The sequence below is a fragment of the Pangasianodon hypophthalmus genome, chromosome 4 (assembly GCF_027358585.1).
Source record: "Pangasianodon hypophthalmus isolate fPanHyp1 chromosome 4, fPanHyp1.pri, whole genome shotgun sequence".
NCBI classification, from domain to species: Eukaryota; Metazoa; Chordata; class Actinopteri; order Siluriformes; family Pangasiidae; genus Pangasianodon; species Pangasianodon hypophthalmus.
In genome coordinates this window covers 16,696,712-16,718,232 of record NC_069713.1, presented here as the reverse complement: position 1 = coordinate 16,718,232, position 21,521 = coordinate 16,696,712, and the positions used below count along the sequence as shown (strand labels likewise).

The 21,521-nt window shown below is 38.0% G+C and overlaps 2 protein-coding genes across 7 annotated transcripts; one reads left to right on the top strand and one right to left on the bottom strand.

Annotated features, from left to right (window-relative positions):
* Positions 1 to 274: 274 nt before the first annotated feature.
* LOC113540079 (SH3 domain and tetratricopeptide repeat-containing protein 1) lies at positions 275 to 17,310 on the bottom strand. Of its 4 annotated transcripts, XR_003403994.3 has the most exons (19): positions 16,679 to 17,306; positions 16,076 to 16,147; positions 15,140 to 15,270; positions 14,846 to 14,951; positions 14,585 to 14,728; positions 14,265 to 14,463; positions 14,109 to 14,185; positions 13,802 to 13,997; positions 12,396 to 12,526; positions 8,839 to 8,865; positions 7,793 to 8,712; positions 6,942 to 7,707; positions 5,031 to 5,211; positions 4,721 to 4,871; positions 4,020 to 4,142; positions 3,344 to 3,494; positions 2,632 to 2,828; positions 1,429 to 1,925; positions 275 to 1,202 (listed from the first exon to the last, which is right to left on the bottom strand). XR_003403994.3 is itself a non-coding variant. In XM_026936288.3 (18 exons), exons 1-18 carry the CDS (start codon positions 16,836 to 16,838, stop codon positions 1,659 to 1,661), a joined length of 3,999 nt encoding a protein of 1,332 aa, XP_026792089.3. In that variant the 5' UTR covers positions 16,839 to 17,306; the 3' UTR covers positions 1,366 to 1,658. The 4 variants fall into 4 exon arrangements, 3 of the variants coding, with proteins under 3 accessions (XP_026792089.3, XP_053089431.1, XP_026792091.3); XM_026936288.3 differs by lacking the exon at positions 275 to 1,202 and having other exon boundaries at positions 1,366 to 1,925; XM_026936290.3 differs by lacking the exons at positions 275 to 1,202; positions 1,429 to 1,925; positions 2,632 to 2,828; positions 3,344 to 3,494 and having other exon boundaries at positions 4,020 to 4,148; positions 16,679 to 17,310.
* Positions 9,050 to 12,265, top strand: LOC113540081 (gametocyte-specific factor 1). Of its 3 annotated transcripts, none has more exons than XM_026936293.3 (7): positions 9,050 to 9,690; positions 9,936 to 10,069; positions 10,350 to 10,453; positions 11,060 to 11,186; positions 11,287 to 11,370; positions 11,560 to 11,632; positions 11,790 to 12,265. In XM_026936293.3, the coding sequence occupies exons 2-7, from the start codon at positions 9,988 to 9,990 to the stop codon at positions 11,881 to 11,883; spliced, it is 564 nt and encodes a 187-aa protein (XP_026792094.1). In that variant the 5' UTR covers positions 9,050 to 9,690; positions 9,936 to 9,987; the 3' UTR covers positions 11,884 to 12,265. The 3 variants fall into 3 exon arrangements, with proteins under 3 accessions (XP_026792094.1, XP_026792093.1, XP_026792095.1); XM_026936292.3 differs by having other exon boundaries at positions 9,053 to 9,729; XM_026936294.3 differs by having other exon boundaries at positions 9,611 to 9,729; positions 11,805 to 12,265.
* Positions 17,311 to 21,521: the final 4,211 nt, after the last annotated feature.

The following is a 21,521-nucleotide window of genomic DNA, read 5'->3' as shown; positions in this document are numbered from 1 at the left end:
CAAAGACCCTGAGAGGGGTTGAGAAGTGCACACATAACCATGCGCTAGAGTGTGTATGAGTGTGTGTGATGGTTGCACTCAAAAGACAGGATTTGAAGGCAGTCAGCTTATGCACTTCTGAGAATGATTGCAGCTAAAAACCCTCTCCATATTGTGCATTAAGCTGAGAGAATGTGAACTTTGTATAGTTTTCACTTAAAAAAAACAAACTTGATCATGTTATAGCACAGAGTCACCTCCTTCCAGACTTGGACTAATAAAGAACAGTATGTGGTTTAAAAAACAAAAAGCAGGAGGAGGTCTTGCAGTGTTCTCGTACAGCTGGGTCTGTTCTGCAGAGGGGTTTATGGTCCAGGCCCATGCAACACATGTTGGTCATGTCTTTCTAACACATACACACTTGCAAGTATCAGAGTTTTAGCTTCTGCTGTTTGTTTTGTCAGAGAAGAGCAGTTCAGGTCGAGTTGTGGGATCACACCAGCCATGAAAATATTTATTTGAAACCGTAACACTAGTCATTTTCAGCACTTAGTGAAAACAGAGCATCTCTTTGTTTTCACTTGATTCCAGGAGTTAAACCATTGCTTAAATCATGTAATTCTGCAGGACAACTTAGGATAGGGAGTCTACATTAATTATTTAACAATATTTAGCAGCTGTGCATGATTTTCTGACATTATATGAAGAGTTGAATGTCCATTTCGAACCTTTTTTATTTAAAGGTTTATAATGAGTTTTTTAAATACTGTTAAAATGTAAGGATTTACATTTGATACTAAGTCTGCTAGAAACAAAGATGGTGTTTGTTTTCATATGGGTTTTTTTTTTTTGTGCAAACAAAATGTTCCAAACTACTCCTAAGGTCCTAGGAGTTGCTCTTGATGCTGGTCTTTCATTTGGGTGTTACATAAGTACCATCTGTAAAACTGTGTTATCATTTAAAGGTCAGAACCAGATGTATGTTAACCAGAGCATATTACTCCAGTCATATGTAGGTTACACTTAAATTTAAAGGCTTGCCTTTAATTATCTAGTTTCTATTAATATTCATTGGTTTATTCTTTCTTTCCATCTATTTGTGGATGTGGTATTTTTCAGTAATCGCTTTATCCTGTTCAAGGTTGAAGTGAGTCTGGCGCCCATCCCAGGAATACTGGAAATGAAGCAGGAATACACCCTGGATCCATTACAGGCAAAGAGATCTAGCAAAAAAAATATTTTGCAATAAAGTTGCAATGCAATGGCTTAATGCTAAATGCTGAATTAAATAATAGCTAATTAGTGGCATGGACATGTACATAAACAAAGACTCTATTATTGTTATTATAATTATTATTATTATTATTATTATTATTATTATTATTATTACACTTAATGTGGATTCATACTTTTTTTTTAATCTGTCAGTCATGTATTACATACACTTACATTTTGTCCTTTAGTTGACACTCTTGCTAAATCTGACTGCTGGAGCAACACGAGTAATCAGATGAGGGCAAATGTTGAATCAGTCAGGTTTTCTGACCTCAAATATCAGCAAGCCAGTCAACACAAATGAAAGCAAATGAACCACTACACAAAGCATCTGGTCTGTAAAAATTACAGTGGTGTGCTTCAGTGCAGTTTAGGTTTCTGTTTTCTCAGTACACTTTGACTGTCTAGGTTGTCTCCTGCAAGGCTGTGATTCTGTATTGGGATGTGGTGCGGAAACTCTGATTTGGTGATAGGTTGATGCGGCGGATATTAAGATCAGCAGCGAAGGCTCGGGCACGTTGGTAGAAGTGCAGGGAGAGCTCACGATCCATGAGGAAGTTGTGGTAGACTGTGGCCAGGCGAGTGCACAGCTCAAGCTGAGACTTCTTATTGCCCAGGTCCATGGCAGCTGCCAGGGCGAGGTGGTAATAACCTGCTGCATCAAATGGATCCTGAGAGAGGAGAAAAAGAAGATAGATAATTCAGTATATAGTTTTATTTAGAGTGTTATTCATTTTATATATTGTATGATTGAACAAATCAGCACTTGATAGATATTGCGAAATGCCATAGTGAAATAATATGTGGTGATAACTTCAACATTATTTATAGATGACTATTCATTTTGGTTCAAAATCTATTTTAACTTCCCTTTTAATCATTCATTCATTCATTCATTCATTCATCTTCAGTAACCATTTTATCTTGGTCAGGGTCATGGTGAATGCTGAGCCTATCCATGGAAAACTGGTTGTGAGGTAGGAATACACCCTGGATGGGACACCAGTCCATCGCAAGGCACCATGAACACACATATTCACACCCAGGGGCAATTAGGATAGCCAATTGAATGGCAGGTTTTTGGGAGGTGGGAGGAAAATGGAGAAGCCAGAGGAAACCCATGCCGACACAGGGAGAACATGCGACACTCCACACAGACAGTAACCTGACCTCAGGAGCGAACCGGGGACCTTGGAGCTGTAAGGTGGAAATGCTACACATTGCACCACTGTGCAGTCTGAGCTTTTTAAATAATACATGTGTTAAATAATGCCATTACAGCGAGCATTGGTTGACGGATTACCAATTTAGTTTGCATGCCTATACTGCCCTCTTCTGGTTGGTATTTGAGACATAAGCCTTGTTTGTGGTTCTTACCTTTAGATCGTAGAAGGTAATGTCACCTAGTGTCTGATAGACCTTGACATAGTACAGGGCTTCCTCATCAAACTGCAAGGGCGAGGGACAGAGCGAGAGGGCCTTTAGGAAGTGGTGCTCAGCAAGCTCAAACTGACTCAGGCAGTGGTAGAGCGTAGCCAGACGATGGAACGCCACACGCTCGTTCAAACGGTCAGCTACAGGCATAAAACAGGTAAAGACAGTGAGGTAATCTAGGTAATCTGATTTAAATTAGAACTGTGTGCGCAATATAATGTGATTAAAAAAGCAGTTGTGTGTTATTAAAGAGTATCATTTTTAACTGAAAAAAGGGTTCGTATTGAGGAATGGAAGACCATGTAAACTTTACTGGGACTGGCAGAGAAGCATGGGAATGAAGAGGGAAAGAGAAGAAGACAAACATGCAGTGCAAAAGGAAATTCATTTCTATATAATAGCAATAAAAAAGAGTTGTGTGTGCAACATTGGGTTTTTCCAATACACTGATGCATGTACGATTCAGTCGTGACTGACTCCATACTTTGTTTTGTAATAATTGTGACTATGCACCAGGACAATTCATTTAATTTTAACAAATCTACTAACTGCAGAACTAAATCATTCTGTTATTTAGTGACACCAGGCAGATACAAAATGCAACAAGTGGTGTTTATGAGTTGAAAGAGAGAGTTTATGTGTGTGTGTTACATACCCAGACTGACGCTGATCTCTAATGCAGTCTGCGCATACTCCAGAGCTTCTCCATACTGTCCCAGCTGTAGCAGCAACTCTGCTAGCTTATTGCACAATCTGAGCTGACAACGCACACTGCTTGATTTCACTGCAATCGGGAGGGCTCGGTCCTGACACCAACATACACACACACACACACACAGCTTTCAAACTGTACCATACATCAGAACTGCATAATTATATTACACATTCATGGAGTATTCATACATGTACATTACACACCTTTTTGAAGACTATGTCAACATAGCCTTGATAAAAAGAATGTTTAAACATAGCAATGTTAACAGTGTTAATGTTAACGCAATGTTAATGGCACAACCTTGTGACAAGTACACCAAAGAAATAAGAAAAAGCAGAGAGATTTTTGCACTTTCAAATATCATTGTCCTTTTTTCAGTAGTTTCACATATAGCTGAACAGCATATAGCTGAATATGCTCCTTGTTTATAAAATAATTCTCAAAAGATGTCAAACTGATGATCTAAAACCCTAATGAGTTTAGTATTTTCCCTGCCCAAACACATAATTCTTATTCTTTCTAGGAGGGTCTTACCTGGAATTACCTATTGACATTAAACCTATTTGACATCTCTGACATCACAGCATAATTATCCCCCTTTCTTGTACAGACTTACCCTGTAGAAGCAGACAGCTTTCTCTCTGTCCAGTGTGCTGTTAAAGAATGCGTCCCCTGCGGCCTCCAGCAGCTCCAGAATGAATAGTGTGTCTCCTGTGCTTAAAGCAATGTCTTGCGCTACCTGTCACTCAAAGAGAGAAGAGAAAGGAGTCTAATGGGATCATGTGATTTATTATTAACACTACACAGAAATTTTCTCAACATTATCACATATTGTCTTCTGTGGGATTAATGGCACATTAAGCAATGGGTATTATACCAGCGCTCATGAATTCTTGAATGTGATTGGTCAGAATGTGTTGATTAATTTTCTATAATAGCAGCCAGCTGAAATTAAAATTAGAGTTTTATATTCATGCAGTCATTCCAATATGTTTAGTAACAACTCATTTACAGGGATTAGTATGGAGGATGTTCTACATTAAGAGATTTAAAACAATACTTGTGTAATTGTTAATATGATGACATTTTCTGCAAGGATACATTTGTTTAGCAATTTTGGAAGGAGTCTCCAGTGTCAGAGCTTTGTTACAGTCAGACGCAAGACTGTTCCTTTAAGTAATTTTCTCATGGCATTTGCCAGGTCTATCATCAGCGCCTAAATACCATGTAACTATGCATAGATTTGTTAATGTTTTGCAAGAACAGGTCAATCTTTTCATTTTGAGATGTGATGCATGTTCGCCAATTTAATGTTACCTGCACATAGAGATCCACCAGCTCAGTCTGTTTGAGGATGTGGTAGATTTTTCCTGCCTGGAGCCAACCGTGAGCCTCTTTCCTCTTCCTCCCCATGTCGATGTAGATCCCTATACTTCTTTTGGTGTAGTCCAGAGCATATCTATTTGCTCTGAGACATAATAACACCAAAAAGGAGTTTTAGACTGTTGAGTGCAGGACCTCTCACCTACATTCTGTCACGTCAAAAATGCTGACAGGTAATATCTACACATGTAATAGCTATATGGTGTACTAACATTCAGATGAGTTGTTCATCATATGAACTCACTTTTTGGTGCCCAGGCTGAGGTACAGCTGGCTGATCTTCTCCAATATCTCTGCCTCCAGGGTTCTGTCTCCTGTCTGGTGCAGCAGGTTCAGCTGGTGTTCATTATAGATGATACACTGAACTTCATCAGGACATGCTTCACTATACAGCTGGCACAGGTGACGGGTGGCTTGCAGTTGGCCTTAACAGGGAAATAATTATGAGATTAAATTACATTTATACATTTAATGTACATGCAATTAACAGCTATCTTTTTTCTGTTTACAATTGTGGTAAAAATGAAAATGAAACAATAGTTTGTTTGGGGTTTTTTTTTGCTATTTTTAAAAACTGATGAGAATATTATCACAAGTTTGAACATCATTTACGGAGAAACACTGGACTGTGATTTTAGAAATGTTATGTTAGACCAGCTATTTCGTAACAGCACCAGTTTTATTAAATTTTGATTTAAGGTTTGTACACACATGTTTTCATATAGTACTGTGTAACTTCATTTTCCATTTTCACATTTTCTGGTTTATTATTTAATCTTACAACATGGCATCAACAAATTGTGTGTGTAAATTTTTTAATGTGTAAAACATACCCATAAAAATATTTTTAATACTCTTCCTCATAACATTTTAAAGAAAGAACACTGTGCTTTCTTTACAGATCCTGCTTTTCAGCCTTTTTCACCACTCCTCATAAAATGGACAGCAGACATTATTATGACCTTCACAGAGGCAACAAATTTTTTAATTAAAAAGATTTTGCCAATATTTTTACTGCAATGTCAGCAACACTAACAATAATGCTGAAATCAGGACTTTTCATATTAATTCCAAGATTGCAGACAATTTCAACATCATACAGATTTTCTAAAGTAGTAATTTTTATAAAATAGATTGCCCTTTTTCTCAAAGAATCCAAAGAAAGAATCTTCCCATAGAAATAATATACAGGGTATGAGTATTAGACAAGCCATTTTTAGTATTTTTAGTCACTTTTTTGATGCTCGACTGGAAGCGTTAGTATGCGTCAGTGTGAGCCATAAATGGAATGTAAACCTCACTGGATTCACTGGAATTTTTTTTTTTACATTGTTTTGGACTCCACACTCTCTCAGATACACTGAAGGCATTTTTGACATTGTTAAAATGCAGGTTCAGTGAGCTCCAGCTGTTTCATTCTTCTACCTCTAAACCTTTCCTGGTCCTTTAGAATACAGGTACAGGGAGTATTACAACCCCTGGCTCAAGCATAATCTTAAATTATAAAGTTTCTGAATATCAGCATCCATAATAAACCTACAGTTTCTTATTCTTACTAGGGGGACAGTTTTTCACATTCCAAGAACTGCATAATCAACTGAGACTTAAACACACATATACAGTCTAAACAATGACTTCCCCCAGAAAAGTAATATGTGTGATTTTATTTTATATCTGTGTATGTTTATAACTGTAGCATTTATTACTGAAGTGTCCAACTGTGTACTATGTGAACTACAGTATATAGTAGTTCACCTACTGCTTTTGGCATTTCAGGATTAAGTGGTAAAGGATTTCAGCTGTTCACATGCTGGCTCTGTTCCCACCTGTACATTTTTCTCTTCATATGAGGGGCACATGCACAAAAGGGGCTGATAAAAACGAACAACTTTTTTTTCGAACTGCTTTTCATGTGGGTCAAAGCATACCTAACTGAGCATGCAGAACATATTTGACTGATGGTAGTTAAATGATATGCTGGGCACCTCTTACTAGAAACTTTCTAACTGGTAGTGTTCCAATGTACTATTCAAACTTTTATTTAAAAAAAAAAAAAGACAAAAAATGACTCAATGCACTAATAGCAACTTGTTGAAAACATTTTTTTCATTTACACTGTTAAACAAAACTGCCAATAATGATAACTGGTACTTACGCTCTGAGTTATCATAGACGATGGAAATCAGCAGGGCCCACTCATAGCAGACCTTTCCTTTCTCATAAAAACCCTGTGAGACATAAAGCTTCCCAAGCTCCAGAAGCACAACAACAAAGTTCAGCTTTATCTCTAGATCTTTATCCTCTAGCTCAGAGAACAGCTCTACTGCCTGGGTGAGCTGCTCCTCTGCTACCCTCTTCGCATTGACCTGCAGACTCAAGAAGCCAAAGTTGGCCAGTGCTGTGGCCCAGTTGTGCTTATCTTCAAACTCCTCACAGACATCAACCGCAGCATGGAAGTTCTCTGCAGCTTGTTTTACATCACCAGCATGTCTCAAAGTGATGCCACGCATATTATAGATGACACCCTCCAGCTGGGTTGTGCGGTGCTCGGGGAGGGAGGACAGGACTGAGTCCAGCACATCCAGAGCACTGTGGTGCTGCAAGTCACAGATATATAACCACGCTAGCCAGATAAGAGCAGCACTGGCATCAGAACGGCTCAGTGTGGTAGCAGAGGAATGGTTGAGGAAGCTACACATGTACTGAATTGCCCTTTTAGGCATGCCATGCTTGTGGAAAAGCCAAGACAGACACAGGGCATAGGCATGTGAAAGGCTGGGCTCCATGTCAGCAGATTCCATAGCAGCAGCTCGAGTCAAACATGGAGCCACTTGTGCTGGGATGTCCACACCATACAGTTCTCGGCCATTCTCTAACAGCAAAGAGACGCTGCAGAAACAATCAGTGACTGAGGAAGACACCTGTGTGGTTGCAAGAATGAAATAAAAATGAAATGTATGAATGTAATAACACACAGTTAGTTCATATTTATCGTGTAAAACCCACCTGCAGACATGCTTGCCATGCTGAGCTTTCAGCTAGATGAAGAAGACCATAGTCACTATAAAGCCTTGCTAACAGTAAAAAACCATGACTCCGCAACTTGTCACAAGCTCCAGGCATCTCATCAGCCAAAATCTGTAGCCGTTCAATGAAAGGCACTGCATTCGTCCCTTCTCCAAGCTTCAGATAAAACTTGGCTAGCAGGAAGCAGACCCTGGCTTCTGCAGGTTTGTTCTGGGACAGAACTGCCTTTTTCAATGCAAACTTCAACACCTCTGGGTCTTCTGTGCCAGATAAATAGTCACAGACTGCCATCAATAAAGCAGCAAAACGTTCAGATAGAGCAAGATACTTCTCTGCATTTTTTTGTGTGAGATAGATGAGGGCCAGGTTAGAGTAGATAGCTGAGAGAAGGTACATGTCTGTGAAATAGTCTCTGGGTACGCTTAAGGCTTCTTCATAATAGACGCGTGCCTGGGAGAACTTTGACCTTCCCGCACACAGCTGTCCCAAGAGGAAACAGATTCTGCTCTGTGCCCATGACATCCGCTTTTTTCTTGCAGCTTCCCGAGCAACACCTAAATACGCTACCAGCTCCTCCTCATCGCTGTGGCCCTGGAAATGCAACAGGAGGAATTCTGGGTAGGCAGCATAGAGAGGCTGAAACTCAGGCCGGTGATCACGGCTGCCTAGGAAGGACAGGAGGGAATGGTATCCATCTGGATTGGTACCATCCTGCTCTGAACATACAGTAAAGTGTGGGATTTCTTGCGGTGACTCTGTGGATCCTGTGGGCTCGTCGGTTTGGAGCTTCACACTGTCTTGTGTCTGTGTCTGCTCATTCTGAAGAGGTTCCCTTATTTCATTCAAAATATTGGCAATATTTCTTTTCATGCATACATGTTCACTGTTGGTGGGTCCATCTAGAGACATATGAATGGAAAAAATAATCTGTAGTTTAGATTATGTTGGCTGTTATTTGGAATTTTTTTTTTTTTTTTTTAGAAACCATTATAATTTATTAAAGATGTGTAACAAATGTTACCTACTTTGAATTGATCTTGGACTTGCTGAATCTGTCATAAACAATGCAAATCAGAAATAAACATTTAGATACAGTGTTTCAGGCTCTAAAAACTCATATATATATATACATATATATATATATATATATATATATATATATATATATATATATATATATATATATATATATATATATATATATAGATAGCATTTCTGGTTTATTACTATGGCAATTCAGTGTACAAGTTTTAGAGTACAAGTTTCTATCCCCCATTGTTTTTGGATAAATAAGAACATGTAGAAGAACATTTTAGAATTTATACAAAGAATGATCAAATATTCTTATTAAAGACAAAGCATTTGTGTTCCCGCTATATTAAATCACTGAGCTAAATGTGTACAGGTTTCTTTCTTTAATTGTTTGTAAGAAGTAATATCTGTGAAACCTAACTAAACTGCCTTCTTGGTTGAAAGAAATCCCTGGTGAAAAAAACCCAAAACAATAGAAATAGTAATTCTAATGGTTTCCACTACAAATACCATTACAAACCATCAGCTAACCATTAAAATCATTATCATTACCATTACTGGTCCTTAATGGTATCCACTAGACATAACATGCCACCAAGAGAAGGCAACAAATTACCAGTAGAGACCCACAGGGACTATTACAGCTTCCATTAAAACCAATACAGCTCCCATTATAACTACTAAAACCATTACAATTCTGTGACAGAACAATTCTTGTTTTATTTTTCTTTCAGCAGGGATGTATTCATTCTTAGCTTATTCTTAGCTTATTTCAGTCTTAGACAATGCGCATGCGCATCAGATTCTTTTACCTGCTCTACTCAGGATCAGAGGTTGAAACACAGGTTCGGTCATCCCCCGGTTAATAAATTTAAAATAATTATGTGAGCACTTTTTTTACATTTAAATTCATTTGAGTTCAAAAATAAGCAGAATTGATGTGAACTACAAACCTAGAGCTGAAAAGTAAATCGATAAATAAAACATTGCCACACGTAATTTCCCCGGTGTGATTTCAAAGGCGACATGATGCTAATTTCCAGGCTAGTTTGCGGTCAGAAATGTGAAAAGTCTTTTTGTGTTTTTTCAGCGCAAGTTTTAGGTCAACAGCTTGTGTGCATGATACAGAGGAGGTAACAGGGATGTCCTCGAAAAGGTCAAAGAACGGCAGGGATTCACCAGCTGAACCCAAAGTGCCACTTCGCCGCTGGGAAGAGGAGCAAGGTAATGTTAAACAACATGGAGAGGTGATGACTGATTAGCTCTTAGCATTTTATAGGCCTTAAAATAGCAACAAACTCTTTCTGATAGCCTGACTAACCTGCCACTTTAAGTATACTTACATACACACACACTCACACACACACATACATATATATATATATATATATATATATATATATATATATATATATATATATATATATATAATGTGTGTGTGTGTGTGTGTATACTGTATATATGAGAGAGAGAGAGAGAGTTTTATTTTATTTATTTTTGTCAGATGATGATTACTGTGACCCTGACAAACTGCTTCTTTGCCCTTATGACACTAATCATAAAATCCGGGCATGTCGCTTTCCCTACCATCTCATCAAGTGCAAGAAGGTGGGTATGAATTTTTTCCTATATAAAGATGATGATTAACCCAGGATAATAAATCTAAGTGTAATGCATGCTCTGTGACATGGAGGAAACTTCTTCCACCTAGCTCACTCATTCATTCATTCATTCATTCGTTCATCTTCAGCAAGCAGGAATACGTATATACATACACACACAGGAATACACCCTGTATTGGATGCTAGTTCATTGCAGGACACACGCATTTACACACTCATTCACACCTATGGCCAGTTCAGAGTCACCTGTTAACCTATTTGAATGTTTTTGGGAGGTGAGAGGAAATCAGACAACATGGAGGAAACCCTTGTGGACCCAAGGTAACCTGAGCTTAGGACTGAACCGGGGTCCTGTAGATAATGATTAATGTCTTCATCCAAAGCTCTTGCGTAGTGAAAGAGTCTTAATATTATAGCATTAATCCATTCTTCTAGATTTAGTATTCCACGTTCCATCATCTTATGACTGAAAACCTAAACAGATATAGTATTGTTAAGCCTAACTTCATTATTATCAATGATTGATGTGTCTTGAATAATCTGTTGGTACATAAAATATGAAAGATGAAATGAGCGCTAATATCTTTTTCAGAACAATCCTCTGCTGGCCAGTCAACTGTGGACGTGCCCGTTTAATGCTCGTCACCTTATGCCCAAACACGAGCTGTCCCATCACATGTCTACCTGCGTGGATAGGTGCTCTGTCAATACTGACTATGGTAAGACCTTATACTTTGTGACAGACAGACAAAGGGTACAACATTTCTGTTTTACACCCCCGACAAGCTAATTTAGATGTCATTTTCTGATTAATTTCAGCGGTAACTGATGAGACCCAGCGTAAATTTCAGGTTCCTGTAAGCACCTGGACTATTCCTGTGTGCGATGAAGACTGGGACCAAGGTCAGCTTCTGTCCTGTCTACATTACACTGTCCTTCCTCTCCTCATTTCCTAGACTTGTAGTTTACCACTAGCATAATTGCTCTAATAAGGTTTTATGGTGTTAAATAGCAATTATTAATGGATTGAAGAAATTGTGAATCCAGGCTCACAGATACAAGTTCTGATTAACAAACACTTTTCTCCCACAGAGGAGGAAGAGTCAGGAACACCAGCAACACCATTTGTCTGGGGAGTTTCAACCTCACCATTCAGCCAAGACCGGTGAGTGTGATAAAACATCAGACTGTTCGATGTCAGGCATTGTAGGTCTCATACTGAGACTCTGACAGCTGTATTACTCTTTAAATGAGAGTGAGGAATGAAATTCTGGCTCCACCAGAGATTCTTTGGTGTTATTACATTAATAAAGTGCTTACAGGGTATTTATTCTCAGGCCTGAGCCAGCTATGACCCACAGCTTGACCCCCGGTGTCAGAGCCCCAAGAGTTCTTCCCTGGAAACTGGGCATGTAACTGGGAAGTTCGATTCTGCAATGTGCTACACGGATTTGCAGCTCCTAACTGATGCTTCTTTATTATTACTGGTTTCAGACATTTGCATTAAGTTAATATCTTGCTGTTTATCTATTAATAAATAGCTGTTGATAAAGCACATTGGTTTGGTTAATGCCACGCTATAAGAATCCTGTTTAGAAGGAGAAATTACTTTCAGATAAATAAAGTTGAACCCTACTCAGTTAAGTAGGTTTAGTTCTTTACTTAGTTGTGCTTGGGAGGATTTGTGCAGAAAATAAGAAAAGTTGACATCTAGGGCGCTGCTATGGCCTTCTTTTGTATTTGCATGTTCCATTATTATTAATTACCTATTTGTTTTCAAATAAAACCTTTACGATAATTGTTTCTGACTGCTTTGACCAAAGTCTCAGACAAAGTCTCAGTGCTTACTGCAACAGTGCTTATATCAGTACTTACAAGTGGTTATTGATATAGATCTGTATAGATATATACAGAATAAAACAGCTTACCAAGTTTGTAGACTGTAGCAACATTGCTTTGGCAGGTTTTCTTTAAAAAAGCAATAGCTTCCTTTTTAATCGTCTCTTGTTCCAAGTTGAAGATTTTTCTGTCTTCTTGTTTCATAAAGATTTCATTAGATCTGTTGTTAAAATAGTGCATACTTAAGTGATATTACTTACTTACATACATACATACATACATACATACATACATACATACACTCATTGGCCACTTTGTTAGGAACACCTGTACATCTGCTCTTTCATGCAATTATACAATCAGCCAATCATGTTGTAGCAATATCATTGAAAAAAAAAAAAGACTGGAAATATGTTGCCTGGTCTTCAGCTGTCCAGTTTTCTTTGAGCTCACTGGTGCCACAGATTCCTGTTCTTGGCTAACAGGAGTGAAATGCAGTGTGGTCTGCTGCTGTTGTACCCCATCTGCCTCAAGGTTCACTGTGTTTCTGAGATTCGTTTCTGCTCACCACCTTAGTAAAGAGTGGTTATTTGAGTTATTTCTTATCAGTCTGTCCATTCTCATCTAATCTCTATCATCAGCAAGGATTTACGCCTGCAGAACTGCCACTCACTGAATGTTTGTTGTTTTTCATGCCACTCTGTGTAAACTCCAGAGACTGTTGTGCATGCAAATCCGAGAAGATCTATGGTTTCTGAAATACTCAAACTAGTCCGTCTTGTACCAACAACCTTGCCACAAAGTCAATGAGATCACATTTTCCCCATTCTGATGTTTGATGTAAACATTACCTGAAGCTCTTGATCCGTATCTACATGATTTTATGCATTGTGCTGCTGACACATGATTGGCTGACTGGATAATTACATGAATGAGCAGGTGTACAGGTGTTCCTAATAAAGTGGCTGTTGATTATACATACATAAACACATACATGCATATACCACAATATTGTTGTGGTTTTGTTCTGATTGGTCAGAAGGAATTGATTCATTTTCTATTACAGCAGCTCTGTTAGTTCTTTCTGCAAGGTTTCAGATCAGTGTGTTCGTTTTAATACATTATCATTTCTATAATAATAACGTACATAGGGAACTGCATGGTAAACACTCCACATAAACAGAAAAATAAGCATAAAATGTGTATAATCGTTGATATGGTTTCTGTGAGAGGGTGTTTATTTAGAATTTTTGGAAGAAGATTCCATCGTCGGCGCTGTATTACTATTACTAGCTGTATTTCTATTACTAAGAACAAGTAGAATGTGCAATGTGTGGTACATTAATAAAAAAAAAATTATCGCTGACAAATTGCTGTGGTATAAGAGGAATAAAATACTTATGGATGTGGTGTTATTGGAAAATATATTGTGTGTGTATGATGACCGTGTTGAATGTCAAATGCACGCAGCAAATCCAAAAATGCAGGCACTTACTCACAAAGAGAATCGGTTTCTTTTACAAGGCTGGTTTTGACAAGTCCCATATCACCAGTCCTCTCCAGCTTGCCCATGAACCACTCAAAACAGGTCACCAGCAGGCCCTCGATGATGATGCGATCACCAGCCTCAAAGCTGAGCTCATCGGGTCCATTACCATCATAGACCTCTGTAGCCTCACAGATACCTACAGCTGATATGATAGGTTTTATTACTCTATTCAGTAACTCTTTGGTATCTCACATTATATTATAACCTTGCAACACACTAGTCTTTGAACTTTCTAACGTTGATGTTTCCTTACCAATTTGATACGGGAGATCACAGCATTTTTTTCCACTGCCTACCAAAACCCACTCAGGACAGGACTTTAGAAACCACCTAAAGCAAAAGAGAGAAGAGAAATTAATGAATCAGCAGTGTTTGAATATTTACTGAGCACCACTTTGACCCCACTTACTCATGAAATGGAATGACAGGTTCCAGGGCTGGCTGTGCTTTAGTCCCTCTTGATCCATCTGCCAAGGATAGCACAGTCCAACCCGAGCCCAGGAATGGAGGCTCAAACAGAGCAATATCGCCCTTCTCAAGATAAAGATCACTGCCTGATGTGCAGCTGTCAAACATCTGATTCACTGTGCAACTCCCAAAAAATGAGCCTGAAACAGAATCCACAATATATTGTGCTGGTATCAGTCTAATAAGTGTTTTTCTGAAATACTGATTATTCTTCTGATCTGACTGGATTTTACTATAAGGAACAAGTGTGTACCATGCTACCTTCTTGCATCAGAAAGCCTTTGTACATCTGATTAAGAACCTCCTCTTTAATTGAGACCTCAATTCCTGAGTCCTCCTGGTCTAAAGCATTAAGCCAGAATTCTTGGTCCAAAAGAAGGTTCCCCAAACACTGACGCAGGAAACCTGGAGAACATTCACGTAAGGCAGGCAGTAATGCTGAGGTTTCAGAATGCTCACTGTAAGCTATATACGTTTTAGTATTCTTTAATTCTTAATTCTAAGAGTTGAGAAAGTACAAACCCATTCTGTGGTATGTGCTGAACTTCCATATTTCTTCAAATGATTTAAAAGTGATAAATATGGTTCTTTCCTCACTGTTGATGGACACCAGATGAGCAGAGAATTCCTTAAAGATGGGGAAAAGACTTTAAACATTTATGAACCTGTAATTTTAGTATGTTTTAGTTCTTAAAGTTTTTGTAATAATTCTAATGAAGCTATAAATCAATTTAGTTTCCACGTTTACATTTTAATATTCACTCTGGAATACTGTTCATTTGTAATAGATACAATGTATGGGTAAGGAAAACATACAGAGATCAAGGATGAAATATTGCTGAGGTCAGTCTCCAGTACACGCAGCTTCCCGCACAGAACTTCCTGTGTGTCCTTGTCAGCAGGAAGCCGGTCTGGACCTTCTGCTATAGCCAGCTGAAGAGCCAACACTGCAACAGGAAACGCCTGATAGTTAACAAACCAAGCAATCTGTCTCTCCATACAGTACCAACAATGCCACCATCATTATTATTTAAAAAATGTACTCTGAAAAACTGACATGATTCACAACATAGTGTATATATTTGCAACCCTGTATACAGCCTTAAATCATGCATTAGCATTTATTAGAACACAGTGAAGCAGGTTAATATGGGCCAAACTCTTTAATTCATGACTGATTGAGCTCATAACATCATTCCAATCATGTGATGTTATAGTATTGTATTGACAGCAGTGGTTAATCAGTGACGAGATGTGCAGGGTTCAATGTGTAATTTCATAAAACCTGTGTTTGAGAGTTTTTTCCCCCCCTAAAGCAGTGTCAAGTACTTACATTTGACCCTTATTTTGATATGACAGGACACCACAATGTACATGTTAAAGAGACAGTGACTGACTTCCATTATAATAATACTAACACTGAGTTCTGTGTGCTGATTGGGTGGATGACTAAATAGTAACTAAACCACCAACTTCACTTGTGTCCATGTTGAAAACAATTGCTTCAGACAATATAGTAAACAGAAAAATGACCTGCTTTGCTGGAAATACAACACGTCAATCAGCTTCTTTCAAATCTAGTATTTACGAATGATGAATTTAGTAAGTTTCTAATATTTAGGCAATGCCATGGTTCAGCTCAACTCACACTCTTAACTTGATTTGAGATCACTGTTGTAGGAGGTTCAGGAAACATCAGCAGACCTGTATCTCTCACCTGATCTGTGCAGTGTTCATAAAGTTGGTAGTTACCTGTGGGGATCTTGTCTTCAGAAACTGCTGAGGTCCCTTTTATACTCCCTGTTGCTCTTAACGGCTTATGTTCTGAAGAAGAAATAGGAATCTACTTGTGAATAAACTCTTTGTGAATAAAGAGCAAATAACCGAAGTGTTTACTTGAAAACCATCTATCTATCTATCTATCTATCTATCTATCTATCTATCTGTCTATCTATCTATCTATCTATCTATCTATCTATCTATCTACCTACCTATCTATCTATCTATCTATCTCTCTGTCTGTCTGTCTGTCTATCCATCTACCCAGTTATCTATCTATCTATCTATCTATCTATCTATCTATCTATCTATCTATCTATCTATCTGCCCATCTACCTATCTGTCTGTCTATCTATCTATCTATCTATCTATCTCTCTGTCTGTCTGTCTGTCTGTCTATCCATCTACCCAGTTATCTATCTATCTATCTATCTCTTTCTGTCTGTCTGTCTAAAAAATACTGAATTCATCTCAGGATTTCCATAATTATGACGTTAGATTAGTGTGATATTATCCATACATATGCACACACACAGCTGTAACTCAGATATTGTGAACTAATCCCCGGTGACTTACCCATGTCCACGGTTTTAGAAGTGTCTTTATTATCCACATCATTGCTGGAGTACTCCACATACAACTCCTGGCGGTACTCTCCAAATCTTTGGGAGCCGGATTTCACCCTGAAACTCGCCGTGTTTTGCTGATCCATAATCAACATCAAAGTAGCCTTCATCAAAGCCCCCTGCGACTGGCTACGTCCCAAATCACACACTACTGATGAAATTATATATCAAAACAGAACACCGCCTTTACGCGGAGAGCCGTGTGACTGTGGCTGCGTCCAAACCATCATCCTACCTACCTTGCTAAATAGTACGAATCCTAAGTGCTCTGGTAAATAGCCGTGTGACACGGGCTATGCCCCAAACCGTATGTCGAAATAGTAGGCTACCACTTACAGTTATATTAGTGTGCTGTTTGGGACGGAGCCCAGGTCACGCGCGCTGCTCCGGGATCCTCAGATAAAAGCGCAACTCGAAACTAGAGGATACTTTACATTTTACACTTTACTGTCCCGTTAAGAGTCATATACACACATGAAACAAAGAAATATGTCTGATTCGGGATTATATAAAGCTGCCTCAGTGAGTGGCAAAGTGCTGTAAAGAAAATGAATCCATCCATTAGGTGAATGTTCCTTGTGAGCAGAAGTGACCTTGGTGTGCTTTGTTGCTAAGTTAATAATCACTAAGTGAACAAACAGGGGTTTAAAGACACAAAGCGCTACTGCAAATAATCACTGATGACAGAGTTGTTTTAAAGTGCACTCTGCCATTTTTTACCAGAGGAAAAAAGTCAGCATTTCCCTTTCCTTTCTCCTCATCACACCAACTTTAACCAACAAAGTTATGGCTGTTGGCAAAAAACACCAGACAAGTTAGAGAAGGCTTATTTAGTATGACAGGCAAGATTTTACTTACTTGTCATACAGAATAAAATAGTTATCTTAGAAAGTGTGGCAGAAAGCTTCTATGGCTACAGTATATGTCTTTCTCATAATATATACATTTTTAGCATTAAAGAACTGCAGCATAATCTCAATGTACGCTATATGGCCATGGCCAATGTGGACACATGATCATCACACCAAAATGTGCTTGTGCTTGTTGAACATCCCATTCCAGATTTAGTCCCCCACGTTTGCTGTTATAATAACCCCCACTCTTCTGGGAAGGCTCTCCACTAGATTCTGGAGTGTGGCTGTGGGGATTTTGCTCATTCAGCCACCTGGGCATTAGTAACATCAGACACTGATGTCGGTGAGAAGGCCTGGGGTGCAGTCAGCATTCCCATTCAACCCAAAGGTGTTCAGTGCGGTTGAGGTCAGGGTTCTGTGCAGGACGTTCCAGGTTGAGTAAAAGTTCGGGAAATTGTAATGCTACAGCATCCAAAGATATCCTATACAATCGTGTGCTTCCATATAGGATATCCATATAGTGTATTGTACCATATTGTGTGGTGTTGAGCCACTTCTAATAGTGTTAACACTCCTGGTCCAAAAATTTAATCTTACAGCTGAACATATAATTATTAACCAACTTCAAGCAAATACACACACACACACACACACACACAAATCTGTCAAGTATGTTTTATTGTAATCCTCCATCTTCAGGACTATAGTGTGACACACAATACAGTTACACAGTATACTGGTTCACATACAGTGCAAATACATGACAGTGTGAGACATGTGCAAAGTATACAATAAATACACATGACAATAAATATAAAGGACCATAAATACACAAGACAATACACATAGTGCATTCTAACTAGACAGGCAAGAGGAAAATATTGGATGGACTATATATCATGGCTGATAAAGAGCTGAGGAGAACTGTGTAGCTGTATAATCACAGCAGCATATGATTAGAAACCAGTGCAAACAATTAAACACTCTACATGATCAAGCAATTTACACTGGGTATAATACACATCATTCTATTATAGTAGATTTAATTTATAATTGATTCAGTTGACTTTGGCCATTAATCTACACACAGGTATTCATAACGATAGTGATGTTTGTTCTCATTCCATGTTCAGTGTAACTTTCAGCAGCTGATTATAGAAGCAGAGATCATAAATCCAGATAAGAATGGTTTTTGAAAATAACTCAATATAACACCAGTTTTAATTGATTCATATCTGACAAAACTAAAAATGTAGGTTTTAAAAGGTACATTCTAGTTTTAAATTCTATATTCTACATTCTATATTTAGTGATATTTTGGACCACCAACTGCCACCCAATCTGCAAGTGGCATTTTGAAGGAAAATAAAGCTAACTTTGCTTTATGACATATGAACAGTATGGTGAGTGTACATGTCTCTTTGTATTTGTCTAGTATACAGGTGAAGTTTAATGAATGACTGTAAAGGTTTAGTCACTGATATTTCATATCATTATATAATATGAGATAAAACTTAAAATTGATTAAATGATCTTGTCAGTGAGAATCAGTGAAAGAACTGTACATCACAGTAAAAGGATAATACAGACTGAATGTTTTGTTGTGTCTAAAATGCAAATGTAAGAGGTTATATAAGAATAGTGGCTTGTGACTATAGATTTTGGTGGGGAAGGATGACATTAATAACCACATAGCCTCAAACAAAATTAAGTCGAGAGACTATCACACTTGGCTTATGCTATGGCTACTATCTAGTGAAATTTTAACCCCGTAATAGACAGTTGAGAGTCAATAACATACAGTCATCCATCCAGCATACTGCCTAGAAGCTGGTTTTGAGTGGTTTTAGATGTCCCTTTGTTCAAGTGTGTTTGACACAGCAAATGTGTTTCCTGAAGAGGTAATATCATTAACCACAGTTGCCAGGTTTCAGCAAAATCTACACAAAGACCTGAAAGTAGCCCAAAACATTCAGCCATTGGAAAAGGGAGACAAATGAGCTCACTATCCCACAATTGCAAAACATCTACCAAGGTTAGCAAATCAGTGGAACGTTGGCTTATTTTAGTCAAACAAAAACATCGTTAGTAAATCGTTGGTCACTCAAAACAGTTGTGAATTTATGATGATGAATATCTGTTGAATACCTGATATATATGGTGGGGGTTTGCCCCACCTGCCCCTATAGACAAGCCACCACTGAACACAAAATTAGTAGTTTATTCTTTAAGATTATGCTGTAATTTTTTTTTCAGGTGCATCTTTGAACATAGAAAATGCATTTTCATTCCATGTAAACTCCTCAAAGGTTATTTTGGGAATATAATTATAATCATAATTATTTCCTTAAAACCAAAAAGTATACAAGATCACTCAAGATCAGGAGACTTTTAAGTCTTTTGAGTGGTCAGACAGTCTAAGGGAGCCTTTACAGTGGTGTTCCTACTGAAAAGATGGATATTTGCAGTTGTCAGATTTTCAGTGAAGACACAGAGCATCAATGCTGAAGAAGAAGAAGAGAAAAGGGTTTGGGCCGAATGAGTTGCAGCGGCACCTTTTTACCAGAGGGAGGCAATAAGGCTTTGTTTAAACATGCAGGTGAGCCTAGACATTAAAAAAACAATACTGTGTGGCGTATGAAGATAGCACAGCTTTGTTACCACTGGAAGGCTATGTACCGTATTGACTTTAAACTTTCAGGTTGGCTTGTAGGCAGAGGTACTGTAAAAGGGGAAGAGAGGGTGGATGATTACAAGGTGCCTAAATAAACAGGGGACAAAGGGGAGCAAAACTTTAAAAATTTATGTTTATGGAAAATTAATGTTGTCCAAGGCAGGGATATTTACATGTTGGGGCCTTTGGCACCTGACTGTACGATAAGTAACTAAATGAACTAAATAAAAACAAAAACAAAAAAACAAAACGGAGAACTAGGTGTGTGGAAGGCTGGGATGTTATACACCCTATATTTAAAATAATAATAATAATAATAATAATAATAATTATTATTATTATTATTAGTAGTATTATTAGTAGTAGTAGTAGTAGCAGTAGTAGTAATATGAATATTATTTTAATGTTTATATATATATATATATATATATATATATATATATATATATATATATATATATGTATATATATATACTGTATATTACTATTTATTTTATATCACAATTGTACCACTCTGTTTAATTCACCTGCTTTCCATTGTAATATTACATCTCCATTGTAATATAAAGTTTCTGCTTAAGGTGCAGTATTTGGATATTAGGATGGTAATTGTGTTGTGTGTGATGTGTGTTGTATACTGTGTTGTGTGTAATGTGTGCGTTGCAAACACTGTTGTCTGTGATGGGTTTGTTGTGTGTTGTGTTGTCTGTGATGCATGTGTGTAAACTGTGTTGTCTGTGATGTGCGTGTGTTAACTGTGTTGTCTGTGATGTGTGTTAACTGTGTTGTCTGTGATGTGTGTGTTAACTGTGTTGTCTATGATGCATGTGTTATAAACTGTGCTGTCTGTGATGTGTGTGTGTTAACTGTGTTGTCTGTGATGTGTGTTGTTAACTGTGTTGTCTGTGATGTGTGTGTTATAAACTGTGCTGTCTGTGATCTGTGTGTGTTAACTGTGTTGTCTGTGATGTGTGTTGTTAACTGTGTTGTCTGTGATGTGTGTGTTGTTAACTGTGTTGTCTGTGGTATGTGTTGTTAACTGTGTTGTCTGTGATGTGTGTGTTAACTGTGTAGTCTGTGATGTGTGTGTGTTAACTGTGTTGTCTGTGATGTGTGTGTGTTAACTGTGTTGTCTGTGATGTGTGTGTTGTTAACTGTGTTGTCTGTGGTATGTGTTGTTAACTGTGTTGTCTGTGATGTGAGTGTTAACTGTGTAGTCTGTGATGTGTGTGTGTTAACTGTGTTGTCTGTGATGTGTGTGTGTT